The sequence below is a fragment of the Neolamprologus brichardi genome, chromosome 23 (genome assembly GCF_056152115.1).
Source record: "Neolamprologus brichardi isolate AB-2024 chromosome 23, ASM5615211v1, whole genome shotgun sequence".
In the NCBI taxonomy this organism is placed as follows: domain Eukaryota; kingdom Metazoa; phylum Chordata; class Actinopteri; order Cichliformes; family Cichlidae; genus Neolamprologus; species Neolamprologus brichardi.
The window spans coordinates 1,587,894-1,607,310 of record NC_142125.1 but is presented as its reverse complement, the minus strand read 5'-3'; the positions used below and the strand labels follow the sequence as shown (position 1 = coordinate 1,607,310).

At 41.2% G+C, this 19,417-nt stretch overlaps 1 protein-coding gene across 1 annotated transcript in view; it reads left to right on the top strand.

Annotated features, from left to right (window-relative positions):
* Nucleotides 1-14,798, top strand: part of qsox1 (quiescin Q6 sulfhydryl oxidase 1) — a 29,062-nt gene extending 14,264 nt beyond the window's left edge. Inside the window, exons 9-13 of the mRNA XM_087835709.1 lie at nt 2,019-2,141; nt 4,782-4,917; nt 5,913-6,089; nt 12,169-12,330; nt 12,767-14,798. Of these exons, the coding sequence (XP_087691835.1) occupies nt 2,019-2,141; nt 4,782-4,917; nt 5,913-6,089; nt 12,169-12,330; nt 12,767-13,593 (1,425 nt within the window). The 3' untranslated portion in view covers nt 13,594-14,798. The remainder of the gene's footprint in view (nt 1-2,018; nt 2,142-4,781; nt 4,918-5,912; nt 6,090-12,168; nt 12,331-12,766) is intronic.
* Nucleotides 14,799-19,417: the final 4,619 nt, after the last annotated feature.

Here is a 19,417-nt window from a genome sequence, read left to right as displayed (position 1 = left end):
CTTGTGAAATATTAGGAAACAAATGTTCTGAGTGAAGACGTGCGTTTCGAAGACGCCTCAAGACCCGTGTCGTCACATCTTCATCACTATTATTCTTTCTTTCCGTAGCTTCTTTCTAAACCAGAGCTACAGGGTGTTTTTATAAGTAGACATGTAATAATTAATGAATGTTATCTTTAAAAACTTCTTTTATTCTTTTTAAACAGAGATATAAGTGGTTTGCTCTAAAAGTCAATCTAATCACTGAGGCTAAAGATCGACTGCATGCTCCCCCTTTGTTTTAAGCCTGGACACGTAGCAGTTCTCTGGGGGGTCTGGGGGCCGTACAGGGTGTTTGGAGATTTCAAGGTAATCAGCAAAAAACTAAATTTGACTAAATGGGAAGCTCATAGTGTTTTCCATCAAACTGCATCATTTAGGCATGCATGCAATGACTTCCAATAATCCTAATGATCTGGAGGTATTATTCAGAAGCAGAGATGGACAGTAACGCGTTACTGTAATCCGATTACTTTTTTTGAAGTAACGAGTAAAGTAAGGGATTACTATTGCAAAAACAGTAATTAGATTACTGTTACTTTCCCGTAGGAACGCTGCGTTACTGCGTTACTAAAACCGTGATTTTTTTGCGAGAATGTCTCATGACAGTGACGTAAGCGAGTGCGACGTTCGTGACAACAGCTGTGTGCAGATCAACAATGGATCATATATCGAGTGCAGAGAGAGTATGAGCGTGCAGCGTTTAAAGCGTGGAAGTACTGACCTTACTTTGAGTTTGATTCCATAAAAAGTGACAAAAACATTAGTGTCCGTTGTGCGTGGGAAGAAAACTTCTTTTTACAGCGAAAAAAAACCCCTAAACTTCCAAACAAGCACCGAGTAGCTACGACGTAATGGGAAACTCACAGAGAAACTCGCGGATTCTTCCACTGACCGCTGCACACCTGCACCAGGGTAACTCTCCGCCTACCCCACTCCTGCTTTACAGGTGAAAATAGAGCAACAGGACCGCTAGTCTTTGACTTTATTTATTTTCTGCTGTGTTTTACTTGCATCTATTTGAAAGACTGAGTGTAAACACACAAAATATTTTATTTTATGTGCTGGAATGTGCAGAAAATAGGTTTAAATGTTAAACTAATTTCTTCCAGTCAGAGAATGTTGCAGATAATTAAATTTTTGCTTGATGCATAAAGTTAAAAGATTAAAACTAATAAAACAAGTTTTAAAAAGAGACTTTTCCATTTGATTACATTTTGCATGATGGATTATGCAGAAAAAGTAGAATTGGGCTGAAAGATCTATCACTTTATCACCTATTCAGGTTGTAAATCCTGTTTTTTAAAAAGTAACTAAGTAATTAATCACTTTTGAAAATAAGTAAAGTAACGAGATTACTTTTTTGGGGAAGTAATCAGTAATTAGTTACCGATTCCTTTTTTTCAAGTAACTTGACCAACACTGTTCAGAAGCGCTGCTCGGACCTTTGCAGGATTTCTACTGCTGGTTGAGACTGAGCTTTTGATTTGAAAACATGTTTTAGCTGGTGAGCGGCTCTATCAGAAACATGTTCAGGAGTTGGGTTCTAATGAATCAGGCTGAATTGGATGTGATGGATACAAACAGATGTTTCATTTAAGATTTTTCTGGCTCTAGTTTAAGTTGCATGTTTGGCTCATAACATGAATCAACTTAGTTGCAGAAACTTTGTGCAAGCATTTAAATTTCAGCTGGAATCATTATTGCATTAATGTAATCTACGCTGCAGTCTAACAACACAAATGTAATCAGAGTGAGTGACATGCATGAAATGAGATTTCTGGTTCTCGAGCTACGTATACAGCGACAGCCTGAGTGATAAGTCTCTTATTCCAGTAATGAATCGACGGATTCAAACCTGCAACTCTTCCCAAAAACGCCCTTCATTTTCTAGTCTGTTTACTGGAACTCATTAGAGATGTTTTCCTTGTTTGTATTGCGAACCATGAATATGTTGTGCTTTGTTCTTCCTCATGCAGTACTTCCCAGGCCGTCCTATAGTGACGAACCTGCTGAAGGATTTAAACTCCTGGCTACAGAAGCAGACTGCAGATCGCATTTCATACGAAGCATTTAAAGAAAAACTGGAAAATGATGCACAGGTAAGCTCTGACAGGGACAAATTACACATCATTATTATTATTATTAAAATGAATTTGGTGCATCCGAATTATTTGTAGTAACGTTGTTTATCTCTGTGGCGTTCACTGGTTTCAAAAATAGTTTGTAATTTGCAGACTACATTTAAAGAAAGTACATAAATGCAAACAGAGAACAGGTTTTTTGTTAGCCAAAGCAGCCAATGGAGAGAGTAGCAGACAGATGAGCAGCTGCAGGGAGAACAGAGGGCAGGTCATCACAAAATACACCCAGACTGATGTCCGAGCGTCTGGCTCGTTCTGCTAACCACAAGGTCACTTGTCAGTCTGGACACTTAATCAGTTCAGAGGCAGCACAATAATTTGTCAAAGAAATGCCAAAATGGGCATAAAAATACATCTTAAAAAAAACCTTCTGTACAAGTTTAAGGGTAGAAAAATACTCTTAAAGATGAGCATCCAGATGTTTCCGTATCTGCTTTGCGCTTGTCTCTGTGCCAGCGCGTGCAGCTGGAAATCTATGTGCTGTTGTCTTTGGAACGACGCCCGCGTGCCTCCGGTGTACAGCCGCTCACAAATCGAAAGACTCACTTACTTACATCATTAGCTTTTAGCAGGCAAATCAATGGATCAATGAATCAATGGGAAGGTATGAATAGACTCCGCCTCGGAGGAAATGGACTCTGCACCAAATCTTTACTATTGACATCTGAGTAACCCTGTCAATCACGCCAGCGACGGCAGCGCGGTGCAACGAGTGCAACGACTTTATGTCAGAGAAAATATGTTGTTGAATTCAACTGTGGCTCGTGGTTAGAGATGCGGATAGCTTCTGTTCATTAGTGGAGGGCTGAGCCATTAACCTGAGATCGACTTCTCATTGATCAGGAAACTCCACGCAGCTGCTTTCATTAAGTTGAACGGATCTCGAGATGCTGGAGACTCTTTACTTTTAGAGTTTTGTCTCATTTAGAGGAGCCTGGTGATACTTTCCAGCTTCTCTGAACACTAAGACACTTTCTTTCCTTTGAAGAATCATAAAACGGGTCTCCCTTTTGTTGGAAACCCCCCACATTTCCTAAAAAGCTGAAGAGCGTTTGCCAAGAAGCTCTAGTGACCACACGAGGTTAAGTAATCCATTTGTTCGGGTCCGTTTTCATCTGCAGAGTCGGGCCTGTCCAGAGGTGTTTGTGCAGAGATCTCATGTTCACTGGAATCAGAGATCAGCAGGTTTATAATAAATTAGGCGAGAAAGAAAATGTGATTTCCTTTATTTAGCTTGTTTGTTTCCTGTCCTCACTTCACTTTTTTTCCAACAATATCTTTATTTTTTTTTTTACATTTTAATGACTTACAAACAGTCCAACATTCTAAACACTACATGAACATACACTCCTCTCAGACAACAAAAAGAAAACAAAAAAGTCGTCAGATTTATCACTCCGTTAAAGGCCTAAATTTGTCATTATCCCAAATCAAATGTCATTGCCCTCAGTCCTCGTCCTCCTCAGATAATACAAATCCTTCTACAAAATTCACAAATGGTCTCCACACCTTCTCAAAAACATCCAATTTCCTTTTCAGTATACATGTTATCCGCTCCGATGGCAAAGCCACCATCATTTGTTTTATCCACTGTGTGATAAAATGTTTTTTTCCATTTTAGTGCAATTAATCTTTTTGCTTGTAACAAACCCATATCAATAAACATTCTGTCACTTTTTATGTACCTCATGTTTTCCGGGTACAATCCCAGAATAAGGAAGCCAGGATCCAAAACAACCTCTTTGGATAATATTTGTTTCATAATTCAATTCAATTCAATTTTATTTATATAGCGCCAAATCACAACAAAAGTCGCCTCAAGGCGCTTCATAGATACAGAGAAAAACCCAACAATCATATGACCCCCTATGAGCAGCACTTTGGCGACAGTGGGAAGGAAAAACTCCCTTTTAACAGGAAGAAACCTCCAGCAGAACCAGGCTCAGGGAGGGGCGGGGCCATCTGCTGTGATTGGTTGGGGTGAGAGAAGGAGTTTCATAGTTTGTTACTGCACCCCAAAAGGAGCCGATCTTCCTGCAATCCCAAACACAACGCCAAAAGTTACCATTATCTTCATTACATTTATTACAAGTGTCTGGAATATTAGAGTTGTACTTATTTAATTTTTCCGGAGTAACATATATTCGCATTAACCATTTGTATTGCAACAACCTTAGTCTAGAATTAATAGTTTGTTTATGAGCTTTTACGCAAACCAATGCCCATTGTTCCATGGATATGTCCTTCTTTAAATCATTTTTCCAGGCGTTCAACCTTCCCAACGAATTGTCGGATGTTTTGGACCTAATCAATTAGCAAAACCAGTTCAAAAAAAAGGGGCAATATCAGAAATATATAAATTATGTCTTCCAATTCTGATTTTGGTGGTTTGGTGCAGGTATTATTTTGATTTGCTCGAATGTAACTTCTAATTTGGAGATATTTGGAAAAATTGCTTTCTATCTATATTATATTTATGTCTAAGCATATCAAAGGACATCATATCTTGAGAATCTGTTGCATACAAATCTTGGATTTTTTTTGTCCTTACTTCACATTTACCTGTAATTTGATTGTTTTTCTTTGTGTTTCTCTCAGGCTCCAAACTCGACGCTGCCAGACGGCGTGAGGTGGGTGGGCTGTCAGGGTTCACAGCCCCACTTCAGACGTTATCCCTGCGGGGTGTGGACTCTCTTCCATGTTCTTACCGTTCAAGCTAACGGCAAAGGCTCAGGTACAAACAGTTTGTGTTGCGATGAATTAAAAGGTCATTGAGAGGTCAAAAATGCAGAAAAGACTGAGGATGAGAGAGCTTTGTAAACACATGAGCTCTGCTTTGGCCTTTTTCCTTCCCAACAGTGACCTGATCTGACAGAGATGAGTTTATATTTTTATTTTTAACAGTTCAAATTGAGCCTAATTGTTTGTGTGAAACGGGATTATTGTAGATTAGTGGAATGTGAGCGGTTAATAAAAATAGGAGGCAGATGACCAGAGGCTGCGCTCCTGGCAGGGACGTTAATCTCCCTGCAGTACACACAGAGACAGGCCCACTCATATACATCCACACCGAGGTTAATCCCCAGGTTTACAGACCATTATGTGACCTGCAGATGGACTGGCCAAAAATGGTGTCCATCTGGCCCACCGCGGACCACCACGGCTTAAAGGGCGCATGGATACACACTAACACACTAACACACACTTCTGACTATCAGAGAAAACATCATTCATCCATATCTGCACACACCCGCACAGTATCAAAGGTCTTCCACAGGCCTATCGTTATTTTCATAAAGGCCTCAAAGCTCCTGTCCGTGCTCGCACCAGCTGATTGGTGAACATCTAAAGGATCTGCTAAGCTGAGGACAAAAGCAAACGGCTAAAGGGAAATATGTTAGCGGGCTGCTGGAGTCCTGAGACAACAGCCGGGCCACCATTCACATAGAGCGTTAACGGCCTTTAATCTCCAGATTGCATTATCCCATTCATCTCAATATGGGGGTTAACCCAGCTCTGGGTGACTCCCACGTAATCGTGGGAATCCAGCGGGTGGTGGGTCCTCGCTGCCACTGGCAAACCTTCAGGAGGTGCATGCTCAGGTGCGTTTCTGCAGCTGTGACCTCATTTAGATGTGATTGTGAGTGACTTTGGAGATTTAATGCTACAGTAAAGTTGAATTTAAACGTACTGTAGTGTATTTTAAAGCATTGTGCACTGTCTTTAAAGATCCTCAGGAGGTGCTGGATGCGATGAGAAGCTACGTCCACAACTTCTTTGGCTGCAGGGAGTGTGCGGCACACTTTGAGAACATGGCAGCAGAGACTCTGGAGCAGGTGACATCACTGTCCACGGCAGTCTTGTGGTTGTGGTCCAGACACAACGTGGTCAACAACAGACTGGCAGGTAGGAGTCGGCTCGGTCTGTCGCTTCTTTGTAGAATCTTCTTTTCCCTCTTTCAGCTCTCAAACCTTAATGATGTTAAAACGTCTCTGATCTTCTATTAGGGATGCAACGATACCAATTTTTTCAAACCGATATGATACCGATACTTGGATCTGAGTATTTGCCGATACAGAGTACAAAAAACGATACTTCTACCACACACACAAATACAATTAATTGGAAGACAGGTTTTATTATATTTCCTGCCGATAAAAAATAAAATCTTAATAAAAATGACCACAAAAAATTTTCAAGTGAAAAATAAGCACTTCTGTTAAATTATTGCAGAGTCTCCACATTGTAATTTAACAAAATATCACTGAACTATTGGCACTGTCTCGAGCTTTCAGAATAATAAATAAACACTTCTGTTTGGAATAAAATAAATACAAATTAGGTTTGCGAATAAAATAAACTTTTAAATTATTGCAGAGTGTCCATATTGTAAACAAACAAAATAATTATTATTAAATAAATAATAAAATATAAAACAATTATAAAATAAATAATAAATAAAATAATAATTGGCCCCCTAGTGGCCAATCTAAAAACTACAACTGAAATGACAAGCCACCCTTATTAATGAAATAAGTTGGTATCGGTTCATGGTATCGGTTAACTTTTACGAGTATGAGTACACACACATTTTACAGTATCGGCCCAGATACCCGATACCAGTATCGGTGCATCCCTATCTTCTATCGTGGGACTAATTTCTGACTTGGGACTAACATACAGTAACACGGCTTTAAATAAAAGTGTGAGTCACCCCAAAGTGAGCATTGTTTCACAAATATTAGATAAACTAACAGAAAGCCAAGTCGTATGAAACCCACAATTTAAAAAAAGATGAGAAACGCAGTCCAAGCCACCAGTGTTTAAACTGGTGACGTAATGTTTAATCGACTGAATGATGCTGAAGAGATCTGTTTGAGAAACTGAAAAACCTAAAACCAGTTAATTTGTTTGAATATGGAGATGATAAAATGAAATGTTCAGGTGGTTTATCTGACAAACAAGCACATTTAAGATGTTGCACTTGTTGCATTAAATTTCTGTGAAGCTTCTCAGTCATCCAGGTCATCGTAGTCAAAGGAGCTTGCAAAGAAAAGCGTCTGGACTTCTTTAAGTTGCTTGAAGACGTTTCACCTTCATCCGAGAAGCTTCTTCAGTTCTAAGGTCAAATGGTGGAGAGTCCCAGATATAAACCTTGCATTATATTTGCATTTTTCATTACTGGACCACATGGATTAATCAGTGATTAAAAATAAATTGATGGTTTGTTGCAGCTTCTGCAATAATGTACGTTAGATCAAAGTAAGTCTTTTTTAAACTTTACTCCCTCCCACTTTTCCCATCGTGTGTGTGTGTCCAGCTTCTCCTCGTGGTCACTTAGTCTTCGTAATATGACTAAAAGAGGCTGAGGAGGAAGGATGGATCCTCAGATCAGACACCAGCTGTCACCACGTCTTAGCCCTCCAAGTATCATCTGCCTCCACCTCGCCCATTTTCTCCTGACCCCCCTGGCTCCTGACCCGCCCATTTATATTCTGCTTACTTATAAGCAGAATATAAATAATATCTACTTAATAATAAGTAATATCTTTTACTGCTGCCTACAAATAAAATCCATATCTAATGTTGAGCATAACTTTCTCTGTATTTCCAGGTTTGTCCGTCTCGTTCAGGTTTCTAAATACAATCTTTTAGTTTTCGCTCTGTCAGCAAATTCCTCTTTTCACATCCGGCACGAGTGCTGAACAGCTCCGGAGTGTCTCTCCTCCCTTTTCTGTGTTCCTGGTTTTATTAGGCGTGGTCATTAACAGCCCACTTTGTTAAATCACTGCCTTTTGTTTGTGTTTCTGTGACTGCCCCCTCTTCTATCTGAGGGACAGCTTGTGTCCTCAGCACAGAGGCCAGCAGTACACCGTCCCCGCGGCTGCTCAGACAGTTAAACACCATCTAACCTCCCCCTTCATGCATCCATCTTTCCTCCTGTAGCTTCCACTCTTTCCACTCACCATCCCCTGGGACTCATATCCTCTGCTTGACAAGTAATAGTGCAGCATCCTCGCAGGATGCGTCCCCCAGGAGCCGGCGCGCTTTGCGTACAATTCCCAGGGTAATGTGTGACAGCAGGTGGCAAACACCATGACACAAGCCACACACACTTCCTTTTTTTTCCTCCCCTTTTTCCTCTGTATGGGTCAAGTTGTCGCTGGGGGGGGGGCACTGAGGTTAAATCAGGCGAATCAGAAGGGGAGAGCGAGGGAGGAGCCGAGGGTTTGGCAGCGTTTGCTGCAGTGAGTGGCGGCGTCTCCCCGAGGAAAGCGCGCTCCATCCACTCAACCCCTCCCCTCCTCTTTGCCTAAAGTGGAGCTCTTTAGCAGGCCTCCCCGCCCCTCCTTTCACAAGCAGCCATGCATGAAAGAGCAGCTATTTGTAAAGCAGCCCAACAATTAATTTAGCTGGCAACAAAGAGGCCCCAGGGCCCTCGGCCTTCTTGCACGGGCAGAATTAAGACTGGTGGCAGCTCGGTCCTGTTGCTGCTTGTCAACAGCTGAGACTGATTCACATTTCTACAGATGGAATAGCTGCTGCTCCTGCAGCGGCTCCAGCTGCCTCCTGGGATGGTTTTGTTGGTTGTGGATGGTTCCCCTAAAATTATGTCGCACTTGTGTAATTTGTTTTTTAACAGTAAGATCAAATGGAGAAAAAAACAACGAATGATGCATAAAAATGTTCCTTATTTATTAAAACCATCACTATTGCTTCTGTGTAGTTTCTGTTTTTGTTAAAGTGTCATTAGCCGGACATTGTGCGAGCACAGCTACGTCCTTTATCTGAAACGTTGGCGTTTTCTTGTTTGCTTTTTCTTTATCCACACAGTCTATTCAAGATGCATCAATACTGCCGAGGTTTGCTGTAAATCTGACCCTTTAAACAAAATCACAAGTGCATGTCACATCAGAATTGGCTTGTTGTACACGTCCCAGTAAACATAACGCACACACAGGACGACAGCTTAGTTAAATAGCATAAACTAACTCAAACATGCAGCTATTGCAAACAAATAAGCAGTGTTGGTCAAGTTACTTGAAAAAAGTAATCAGTAACTAATTACTGATTACTTCCCCAAAAAAGTAATCCAGTTACTTTACTGATTACTTATTTTCAAAAGTAATTAATTACTTAGTTACTTAGTTACTTTTTAAAAACACGATTTACAACCTGAATAGGTGATAAAGTGATAGATCTTTCAGCCCAATTCTACTTTTTCTACATAATCATCATACAAAATGTAATCAAATGGAAAAGTCTCTTTTTAAAACTTGTTTTATTAGTTTTAATCTTTTAACTTTATGCATCAAGCAAAAAATTAAATTATCTGCAACATTCACTGACTGGAAGAAATTAGTTTAACATTTAAACCTATTTTCTGCACATTCCAGCACATAAAATATTTTTTTTTGTGTTTACACTCAGTCTTTCAAATAAATGCAAGTAAAACACAGCAGAAAATAAATAAAGTCAAAGACTAGCGGTCCTGTTGCTCTATTTTCACCTGTAAAGCAGGAGTGGGGTAGGCGGAGGGTTACCCTGGTGCAGGTGTGCCGCGGTCAGTGGAAGAATCCGCGAGTTTCTCTGTGAGTTTCCCATTACGTCGTAGCTACTCGGTGCTTGTTTGGAAGTTTAGGGGTTTTTTCGCTGTAAAAAGAAGTTTTCTTCCCACGCACAACGGACACTAATGTTTTTGTCACTTTTTATGGAATCAAACTCAAAGTAAGGTCAGTACTTCCACGCTTTAAACGCTGCACGCTCATACTCTCTCTGCACTCGATATATGATCCATTGCTGATCTGCACACAGCTGTTGTCACGAACATCGCACTCGCTTACGTCACTGTCATGAGACACTCTCGCAAAAAAAATGACTGTTTCAGTAACGCAGTAACACAGCGTTCCTACAGGAAAGTAACGGTAATCTAATTACCGTTTTTGCAATAGTAATCCCTTACTTTACTCGTTACTAGAAAAAAGTAATCGGATTACAGTACAGTATTACTGCCCATCTCTGCAAATAAGTAAATGTTAAATAAAAATGTCAAGTTAAACTTTTTAAGCAACATTTTTTCCCAAAAATATTTGTCCATTAAAATCTTTCCAGGTAATGAGAGAATTTCATAATATAAAAGTGTAGATTGCATAAAAACTTTGCTAAATGATCTAAAATGAGCAAAAGTCAGAAAGTAGTTCCATAAAGAGCTCGTGTAACCTGAATGAATCGGGCTACATGTTCACACGTTTCAATTAAAACAAGAAATATTAATATTTATTACCCAACCCCAGCAGAAACTCTGATATAATAAACAATCCCTAAATGAGTTTTTCCTCTGCAATAATTTAAATAAGCATGAAATCTTGACTATTAGCCCCCTTCACTCACACCCCTGCACCTGAAGCTCTGCTGCTGGCGTACACTGTTGGTGTGTTTGCAGGATTATTGCTGAAGAAGCTAGTTTGACGTGCTGAACAATACATATTCATACCTGATGAATATGTATGCCTGGCAGTGATGACATCTGTGACGGGCTACTGTGGCAATCTGGCTACTGTGGCTAAAGTCACCCTGGCTGCAAACGTGGCGAGCTGATTAGACTAAGGAAGGCTTACTGGATGTATGTGCACGTGTACCCTCACCTGCTGAAATGTTTAAAAGCCCCCCTTCACTCACACACACACAGACACATTCAGCACACAGTAAAATTGATGCATCCTTTATGTAAAGTACTGTATGCAGAGTACAAACACACATGCATATGACTGAGATTAATCTTGAGCAGTGGAGAGAAGGGGGAGTAGAGGTGGTGGAGGAGGAGGATGTAAATTGACAGTCCTGTAAAGTGACAGACCTGCTGCTCTGCACCCCCCCCCCCCCCCCCCGCCCTTCTTTTCTCCAACACAAACCAACACACACACTCAGACGCACAATGGCCCGCTGGTGACAACAAGCAATTCATTACTAGATGCTGCCCTGTGTGTGGGTGTACGTGTCTCCTGCCAGTGTGTTTGCGAGCATACAAAGGCCGAGTGATGTGTGAGCGATGAGCGGCGTCGGTGGGCAGCGGCTACATAAAAGAAAACATGTTAAAGGAGAAAGTTTCTAATTCATTAGAAGGGCAGCTCCCCGCTGAGGCTTCTCTTGGTCTCATGTTCAATTTGGAGATTGGACTTTGCTTTCAAAGGGGTGTAAAGGGACGAGACAGGTGGTTCAGAGCACCGAGGTGCCTGAAAACAGGGTGGGTGGGTGCGCGTATGAGTGGGGAAGCTGTCCACTTTGGCCACATCTATTATCTCACCATCCCTCCCACTGGGACATCCCAGAAGCCCATTGATCATTGTTAGACGCTGTCATACGAGCGCACACACACAAAAATATCAATCCATAGATTACACACGCGCACACACCCAGACAGATGATTTACATATACACTCTTAAATACATACATACACATATGCATATAGGCACTTAGTTTTTACGAGCGCTGTGACAAGATCAAATGGGTTCAGCGCAGATTGCATCCAGTCCTCAAAGCACTTACATCCTGTCAGTGTGCACCAACAATGGAAGAAGCATCTGACTGCAAGTCGCTTCATCTGCTACAGTTTGTTAGTGTGACTCTGAGGCTGTGAAAGAAGCCATTGAGACGGTCTACGTTTGTTTTAAAAATCTCTTGAATACTTGATTTCTGTCAGCAGCGTGAATACAGAAAAAAAGAGATTTTTATGGTAAAATTGTAGCGATAATTGTAAGATTTCTCTCTTTGTTGTAAGTGTTGGACATCTTTCTGAATGAAATGGTCATAAATGTAGAAGGAAGATGTGAAGTTTACTTCTGAGGCCTCTGACAGTGCAGTGCATGTAACTTGCAGTGATAGTTGATCCTCATTTCCTGTCTGTTGTTGCACGTTTGATATTCTCCCAGTAACAAAGTGCTTAAGGCTCCACTGTGCGATCTGCTCACCCCGTTTCTTTTGCAGGTGCTTTGAGTGAAGATCCTCAATTTCCAAAGATGCAGTGGCCTCCACCCGACGTGTGTTCAGCCTGCCATGCAGTAAAGGACAACGGGGAGCACACGTGGAACCTGACGGAGGTTCTCAAGTTCCTGTTGACCTACTTCTCCTCCGACAGAATCCTCACAGGTTTGACTGAAAACGTTTTATGCTGAGAACTTCAAGAACTTTACCAAACTGGGAGGTCAAAATTAGACTGATCCAAAAAAGTAAAAAAATTTTAAAAAAATTTATTAAATTAAAAAAATAAAAAATATATAAAATTTAAAAAAATTAAAAAATAAATTCGTACCTGTCGTACCTGTTCATCAATACCTGGATGCCCGTTACACATATATAAAGCAGCGTTGTTTACTAATTGAATTTTTAATGCATTTAATGACTGACTGCTACATTTCTAAGTGTAAACTAGTAACTGTGTATCTTAAGTTCAAATGGGATCAAATGTTCCTTCATAGTCTGAGAAGATTTGGTCCTAGATTCATAAAGTGTGATTTTTGGAAAGTTGGTGAAGGGAGAACCACATATGTTTTATTTGTTTTGTTTTTCCCCCTTTTCCCATCAGACTACCTGGAGAGTGAAAGCCAGATTTTGGAAAAACAGAGGGAGAAACATGGCAGCCAGCAGGTCGTTCACTTAGCTGAGAGACACGCAGAGAGAAGAGCCAGGGAGGCCTTGGACTTCAGAAAACATCCTCTGGAAACAGAACCCACTGAGCAGGAGGAAGAGGAAGAAAAAGGCGGGGAGGTGGAGGAAGAGGAAGAAGGCCCACAGGATGAAACGGCAGCAGAGGAAGACGAGGAAGATGAAGAGGATGGGCTAGCAGGTGACATGGTAGGAAGATCGTCTGAGCCAACGCCTTGGGCCAAGCCTGAAATGGAGCTGGGTCGTGGCCGGCAGCAGGCTCGGAGGAGGCCGAGCTTCGTGAGAATGAGGAGAGACCCGCAGGAGGACATTGTGGATCTCGACTCGTTCGTCAACCAGCACTACAAGGCCAAGGCGCTGCAGATGGCCACCTCCACCCGAGTCAAACGACGCAGCCTGCAGAGAAAGGAAGAGCAGGAGCCCGGGCCTGTGTTTGGGCTCGGCATGGAGCTGGGCGCAGGGTTGGGGATGGTGGGTCTGGAACCAATGGATGCAGGCTTTGATCTGGATTTTGCGCGGCCAAGGAAGCGGCTGCAGAAGCGAGACGTGGCGGGCCTGTACTTTGGTCAGGAGGCTGAGCTGAGGCACAAGGGACGCTTGATGTCCGTGTTGAGCATTGGCTTCTCGAAGGTGGACATCAGCTTGTGTGTCTTCCTTTATTTCCTGTCCTCCCTGTGTCTCCTGCTCATGTACCTTTTCTTCAAAAACCGCCTCAGACGACGGCGGCCGAAAATCTCCGTCCCCTGAGCTAAAATATGTGCTAATTTCACCTGAGGCATAACAAAGATTAATGTCTCCTAAGTTTGAGCGCACTGCACACAAATAAAAAATGCTGCCCTCCATAACTGTCCAGTCAAATGTTACCTGCAGTGACACATTTTACTGTGAATTTCACTGTTTTCTGTCCAACTAGAGACGAGGAGAAGGGAAAATTAGCAAGTTTGTTTAAGAAAATCAGGACAGTCATGATTTTATTTTCCGTGCAGCCTGAAGGGAATTTCATTCTTTCCACACTGACTGTGGAAAAAATGTGTTTAGATGTATATTTACTTTAAATAAAGGAAAATCAGTTTTTGTCACCACTTTAAACCCCAGTATGAGCTGAAATGTTTTCTGTAATCTGTGTGATATAGATACAGCGCTTAAAATGTATTAGATCACCTGTCATCAAAAAGAAGAAAACACAAATATTTTAGAAATGTATCAAAAAGCTTGTTTATAGCTAACAGCTGTTATTTATTAGGCAAAATAAACTAAATTCATATTTTTAATCCGGCACAGTGGACTTCAGAGAGGAGTCAGAAATGAATCGCCCATATGGAAAAGATATAAATCTTATAAGGTTTGTATCTGTCTTGTATGAAAAGCATACAAGAGTAAAAACAGATATAAGATCCCTTGAAAAATTATATAATGAAACTTGTATGTTTTGAATACTTACTAAAAAATATATGAAAGTAATGAGAAAGTGGCCACTTTCATGAGTAAATCATATGTTTTTACTATTTCTTTTCCATATGGGCGGGTAAAGCATTAAACATTAAACAAAACATTTTTTTCTGCAGGAATTCAAGCAAATGGCTTTAATTTGACGTCTTGATTGGAAAATGTGCTTTACTATCTTATTATTGTATTTTTGTTTGTAAAATGGTAAATCTGAAAATTCACCTGACAATGATTTTATTTTCAGTTCATTTTTATTTATATAGCATCAAATCACAAGTCACTTCAAGGTGCTACTACTACAATAGTACAGAGAGAACCAATCAGATAAAGCCCCTCTGAGCAGGCACCTGGGTGACAGTGGGAAGGAAAAACTCCCCTTTAACAGGAAGAAACCTCCGGCAGAGCCGGGCTGAGAGAAGGGCTGTCGCGACTGACTGGGGGTGATGGGAGGAAGACTGAACCAATATCATTTTGATTTAAGAGCTTGCACAAACTGGTGGATTAACAGAAACCGATGCTTTTGGAAATTACCAATACTGTTAGTTATGGCATAAAGCTGTGCTGGGGGGTCTAATAAGTTTCAGCTGTGTTTGGTTTTCTTTCACTTTTGGTGGATTTTTAATTTGACTGTTTTCTGTCAGATTCCCTCCTTCACGCTGTCGTGTGGCTGCGAATTTAGTCACATTACGTTTGTTTTGGTTGCTTTTTCATTTCTGTCTCAATTTTGTGAATTTAAACGGTTAAATGAACTTTGAGTGATTCAGAGCAGTCGTGTTGAATCTTAAATTATTGCTGAAAACTGTGACTCGACCAGAGAGAAGCAGATGAGCTGCGTTGGTCCAAATTACACTTGAGCTGACATAATGTCTGAATATTACATCACACTGAGTCTGCGTGATCGCCACTCTGGTTCTTGAAGTGGAGTGAGGAATATGTTCACACTGGACGAGGATTTGGATTAATCGGGATTTGTTTTGTTTTCTTGCCTGGGGTCCATGAACTATGAAGCGCTGCTCTTCTTCGATGTTTCCATTTGCTTTGGTCTGAATCAATAAAATTATTTTTGATAAGGATCTTCATCTTTTGTTTCCTTGTTCTGAAGCGCCGGTCACGTTAAACACGTAAATGCCGCCTGTGTTGTCTTTAATGTCGAAATATGTTTTTGTTCCAGGTTTGAAAGTGACTTCCTGTTGTTCTAGGTCAAAACAAAAAACAATCAGGAGGAGGAGAAGGGTGTTACATGTAGAAATGGGGGTTAAACCATGCAAGGTTGAAGGAAAAAGCCTGTTGCCATCTGCTGTGCAGCGCAAGCTAAATCCTAACAATTTCATTGGGATTATAGCAAGTGAGTAATCCAGCTTTCCTTTAGGACTAGAGAGGAGAGATTACCCTTGAGGATTAGCTCCCAGCAGATAATAAACTTTATTAAAATGCAATCGGCTTTCATGAGGCTTCTTCCATCCTCACACACACACACTTGGAGGTGGGCTCTGCTGAGGAAGGGCAACGGCAGACCCTCGGGGGCGGTAACATGATGGGATAAGGGGTGGATGAAAGGAGTACTGTGGGGGTGGGGGGGATAAATGGATGTATGGATGGTGGATGAGGGTTTGATGTTGAGATCACAACGAGCACAGCTGAAGGACAGCCACAGCTTGATCTTGAGCTTTGTGTTTCCTGGAACGCCGGCTTGAATTCCCTCGACTCCTGCCCCTTACCTCCACCTTCCAACCTGTCACCAAAGCATACGTGGATAAACCCTCTGATCTTATCCTATAGCCCGATCTATCCCTTCATCCAAACCATGTGTTCAGCCTTTGCAGTTCTGATGATGACATAGGTGAGTTGAGGCAGTCAATTTCTCTCTCTCTCTCACACACACACACACAGACACACAAACGCACAATAGGGTGATTAATAGCCCCACATTAAAGCAGAGGAGCATCACAGCTGAGCAGCTGTGGTTGTGTGACTTAATCAAACTCTCAGGTACTTTAAATTAGATCCTCAATGACACATTATGATTGCCAGAATGGATCGAGAAAAGCAGTTCATCACAAGAAACCTTAACTTATTTATTTATGCCTCTTATCAGTGCACCGTGACACTTTTTAAAATCTCAGCTGGGATGGAAGACCATCAGAGTGAAGCAGGAATTATGTATCCTTAAACTTTTTGCACATCATGAAACATCATCATCGTTTTTCTCGAGCGATTTTCCCGCACGTCCGATCAGTTAATCTGTTTAAACGTTTACCTGTTTGTTAGAGGATTGGCGTCAGGCTGTGTGCCGCTCGCGCTACACAAGCCCGTTATCAGGTGTCTTGAGCTTCAGTGAGCTGCGAGTGTTATGCTGGTTCAGACTAATGATGGTTAATGAGGAAGTTGGCAGCAGTGTAATATCTGTGTGCAGCTTTGCCAAGGCTGAGGTGAGCAGTTCACAGCGAGGACACAGGCTTCAAATCTAAATCAGGACACATCCGGAGCTGTTTGTGCTTTTTACACCGTTTAATCGGATTCACACAAACCGCAAAATGTCAGTTATGTGACAGTATGAATATAGTTGAATTGAATTGAAAGCCTTTATTGTCATTATACATAGTATAACGAAATTGGAAACAGCTCTATAAAAGTGCACACGTGCTTATAGCACATTATAAAAACTATACAATAATATAACTATACACTACTATAAATAGAAATACACAGCACAGTGCTGACACAGTGACAGACAGGCAGGGAACTGATGATATTTCAGTGCAGATTACTTTTGTACAGTTGAGTTGAGTATGGTGATGGCTTTGGGGAAGAAGTTGTCCCTGAGTCTGTTCTGGCCCGTATGGATCTGTCGCGCCTGCCAGAGGGCATTAGGTTGAAAAGCCGGGTGGGTGGTGTCCTTTAAAATGTTTCTGGCCCTACTGAGACAACAGGAGTTGCAGACAAGGACAAGGTAGACAAGGAGGGCAGGGGGCGGCCGATGATTTTTTGTGCTTTGTTTACCACCCTCTGTCTCTTCTTGTCTGCCTTGGTGCAGCTGGCGTGCCACACTGTCACTGCACAGGTCGGCAGGCTCTCGATGGATCTGTAGAAGGTCATCAGCAGCGAGGTGTTTAGTTGCTCCTTCCTGAGCAAACCTTAGGAAGTGTAGCCGCTGCTGGGCTTTCTTGACTAGGGCCGTGGTGTTAGCTGCCCAGGAGATGCCTGCAGAGATGTGAAGGACTCCACTCGCTCTACACATTTATCTGTTGATGTGCAGGGGGGCTCAGCCTGAAGTCCAGGATGAGTTCCTTGGACTTGGTGATGTTTGTACCAGGTTGTTTGATGTGTGTGTTGGGCCAGTGCTCTGCCCTCATGGCCTGTGTAGGTGCTTATGCATAAAGGTAAACACAGTCATCACTGCTGCTGTAATGGAGTCAACTAAGCCACAAATTAACAACCAACAAGCAGCTTCAATAAAAAGTCTTTTTATTGAAGCTGGACACAAATCTCGCAAAATAAGGGCGAGCCCGTCTTATCTGTGTCTTATTTTATCACTTTGTGGAAATAAAACAAGACATAACTAATTAGTGAGTGTTAGTTATGGTTATTGAAAACCATCCATATAGTAGCTGCAGTTTAATATAAAGCTGTAAACAGCTAGATTCATATGTGATGGACAGACATGATAGTAGTTTGGCCTCATCAGTGAACAGAGATGGGAACGTGTTACTGTAATCCGATTACTTTTTTTAAAGTAACGAGTAAAGTAAGGGATTACTATTGCAAAAACAGTAATTAGATTACTGTTACTTTCCCGTAGGAACGCTGCGTTACTGCGTTACTAAAACCGTGATTTTTTTGCGAGAATGTCTCATGACAGTGACGTAAGCGAGTGCGACGTTCGTGACAACAGCTGTGTGCAGATCAACAATGGATCATATATCGAGTGCAGAGAGAGTATGAGCGTGCAGCGTTTAAAGCGTGGAAGTACTGACCTTACTTTGAGTTTGATTCCATAAAAAGTGACAAAAACATTAGTGTCCGTTGTGCGTGGGAAGAAAACTTCTTTTTACAGCGAAAAAACCCCTAAACTTCCAAACAAGCACCGAGTAGCTACGACGTAATGGGAAACTCACAGAGAAACTCGCGGATTCTTCCACTGACCGCTGCACACCTGCACCAGGGTAACCCTCCGCCTACCCCACTCCTGCTTTACAGGTGAAAATAGAGCAACAGGACCGCTAGTCTTTGACTTTATTTATTTTCTGCTGTGTTTTACTTGCATCTATTTGAAAGACTGAGTGTAAACACACAAAATATTTTATTTTATGTGCTGGAATGTGCAGAAAATAGGTTTAAATGTTAAACAAATTTCTTCCAGTCAGAGAATGTTGCAGATAATTAAATTTTTGCTTGATGCATAAAGTTAAAAGATTAAAACTAATAAAACAAGTTTTAAAAAGAGACTTTTCCATTTGATTACATTTTGTATGATGATTATGCAGAAAAAGTAGAATTGGGCTGAAAGATCTATCACTTTATCACCTATTCAGGTTGTAAATCGTGTTTTTAAAAAGTAACTAAGTAACTAAGTAATTAATTACTTTTGAAAATAAGTAATCAGTAAAGTAACGGGATTACTTTTGGGGGGAAGTAATCAGTAATTAGTTACTGATTACTTTTTTCAAGTAAATTGACCAACACTGTCAGTGGATTACTCCAGCTGTTAGTGTTTGTCCATGTTGTCTATCCTCGAGTTTCATATTTAACACTGAAAAGAATAAATCGCATTAAAAAAAAGCTCAGAAATAATCACTTCTTTCGCACACAGACTGGAAGGAAACATAAATCCCTACAGATTAAGCTGCAGTTGTTGTGTTTTCACTCATCTACATGTTTTTCTTTGACTTCTGTTACAGGAAGGTTTCCACAGTCCACCAACATCTGAAAACATCCGTTTGTTCAGTTTACAATGTTGTTACAAATCTGTTTGTGTTTCCAAGGTCAAAGACGACAAATGCTCATAAAAGCAACCACACAAACTGCAAATTGAGCTTAAGGTGACACCGTCATGGCGTAGCTTTGCCTGCATACCTTGTCACCGTATATCTTCTTGGAGTAACACGAGCTGATTACTTTCTTCTAA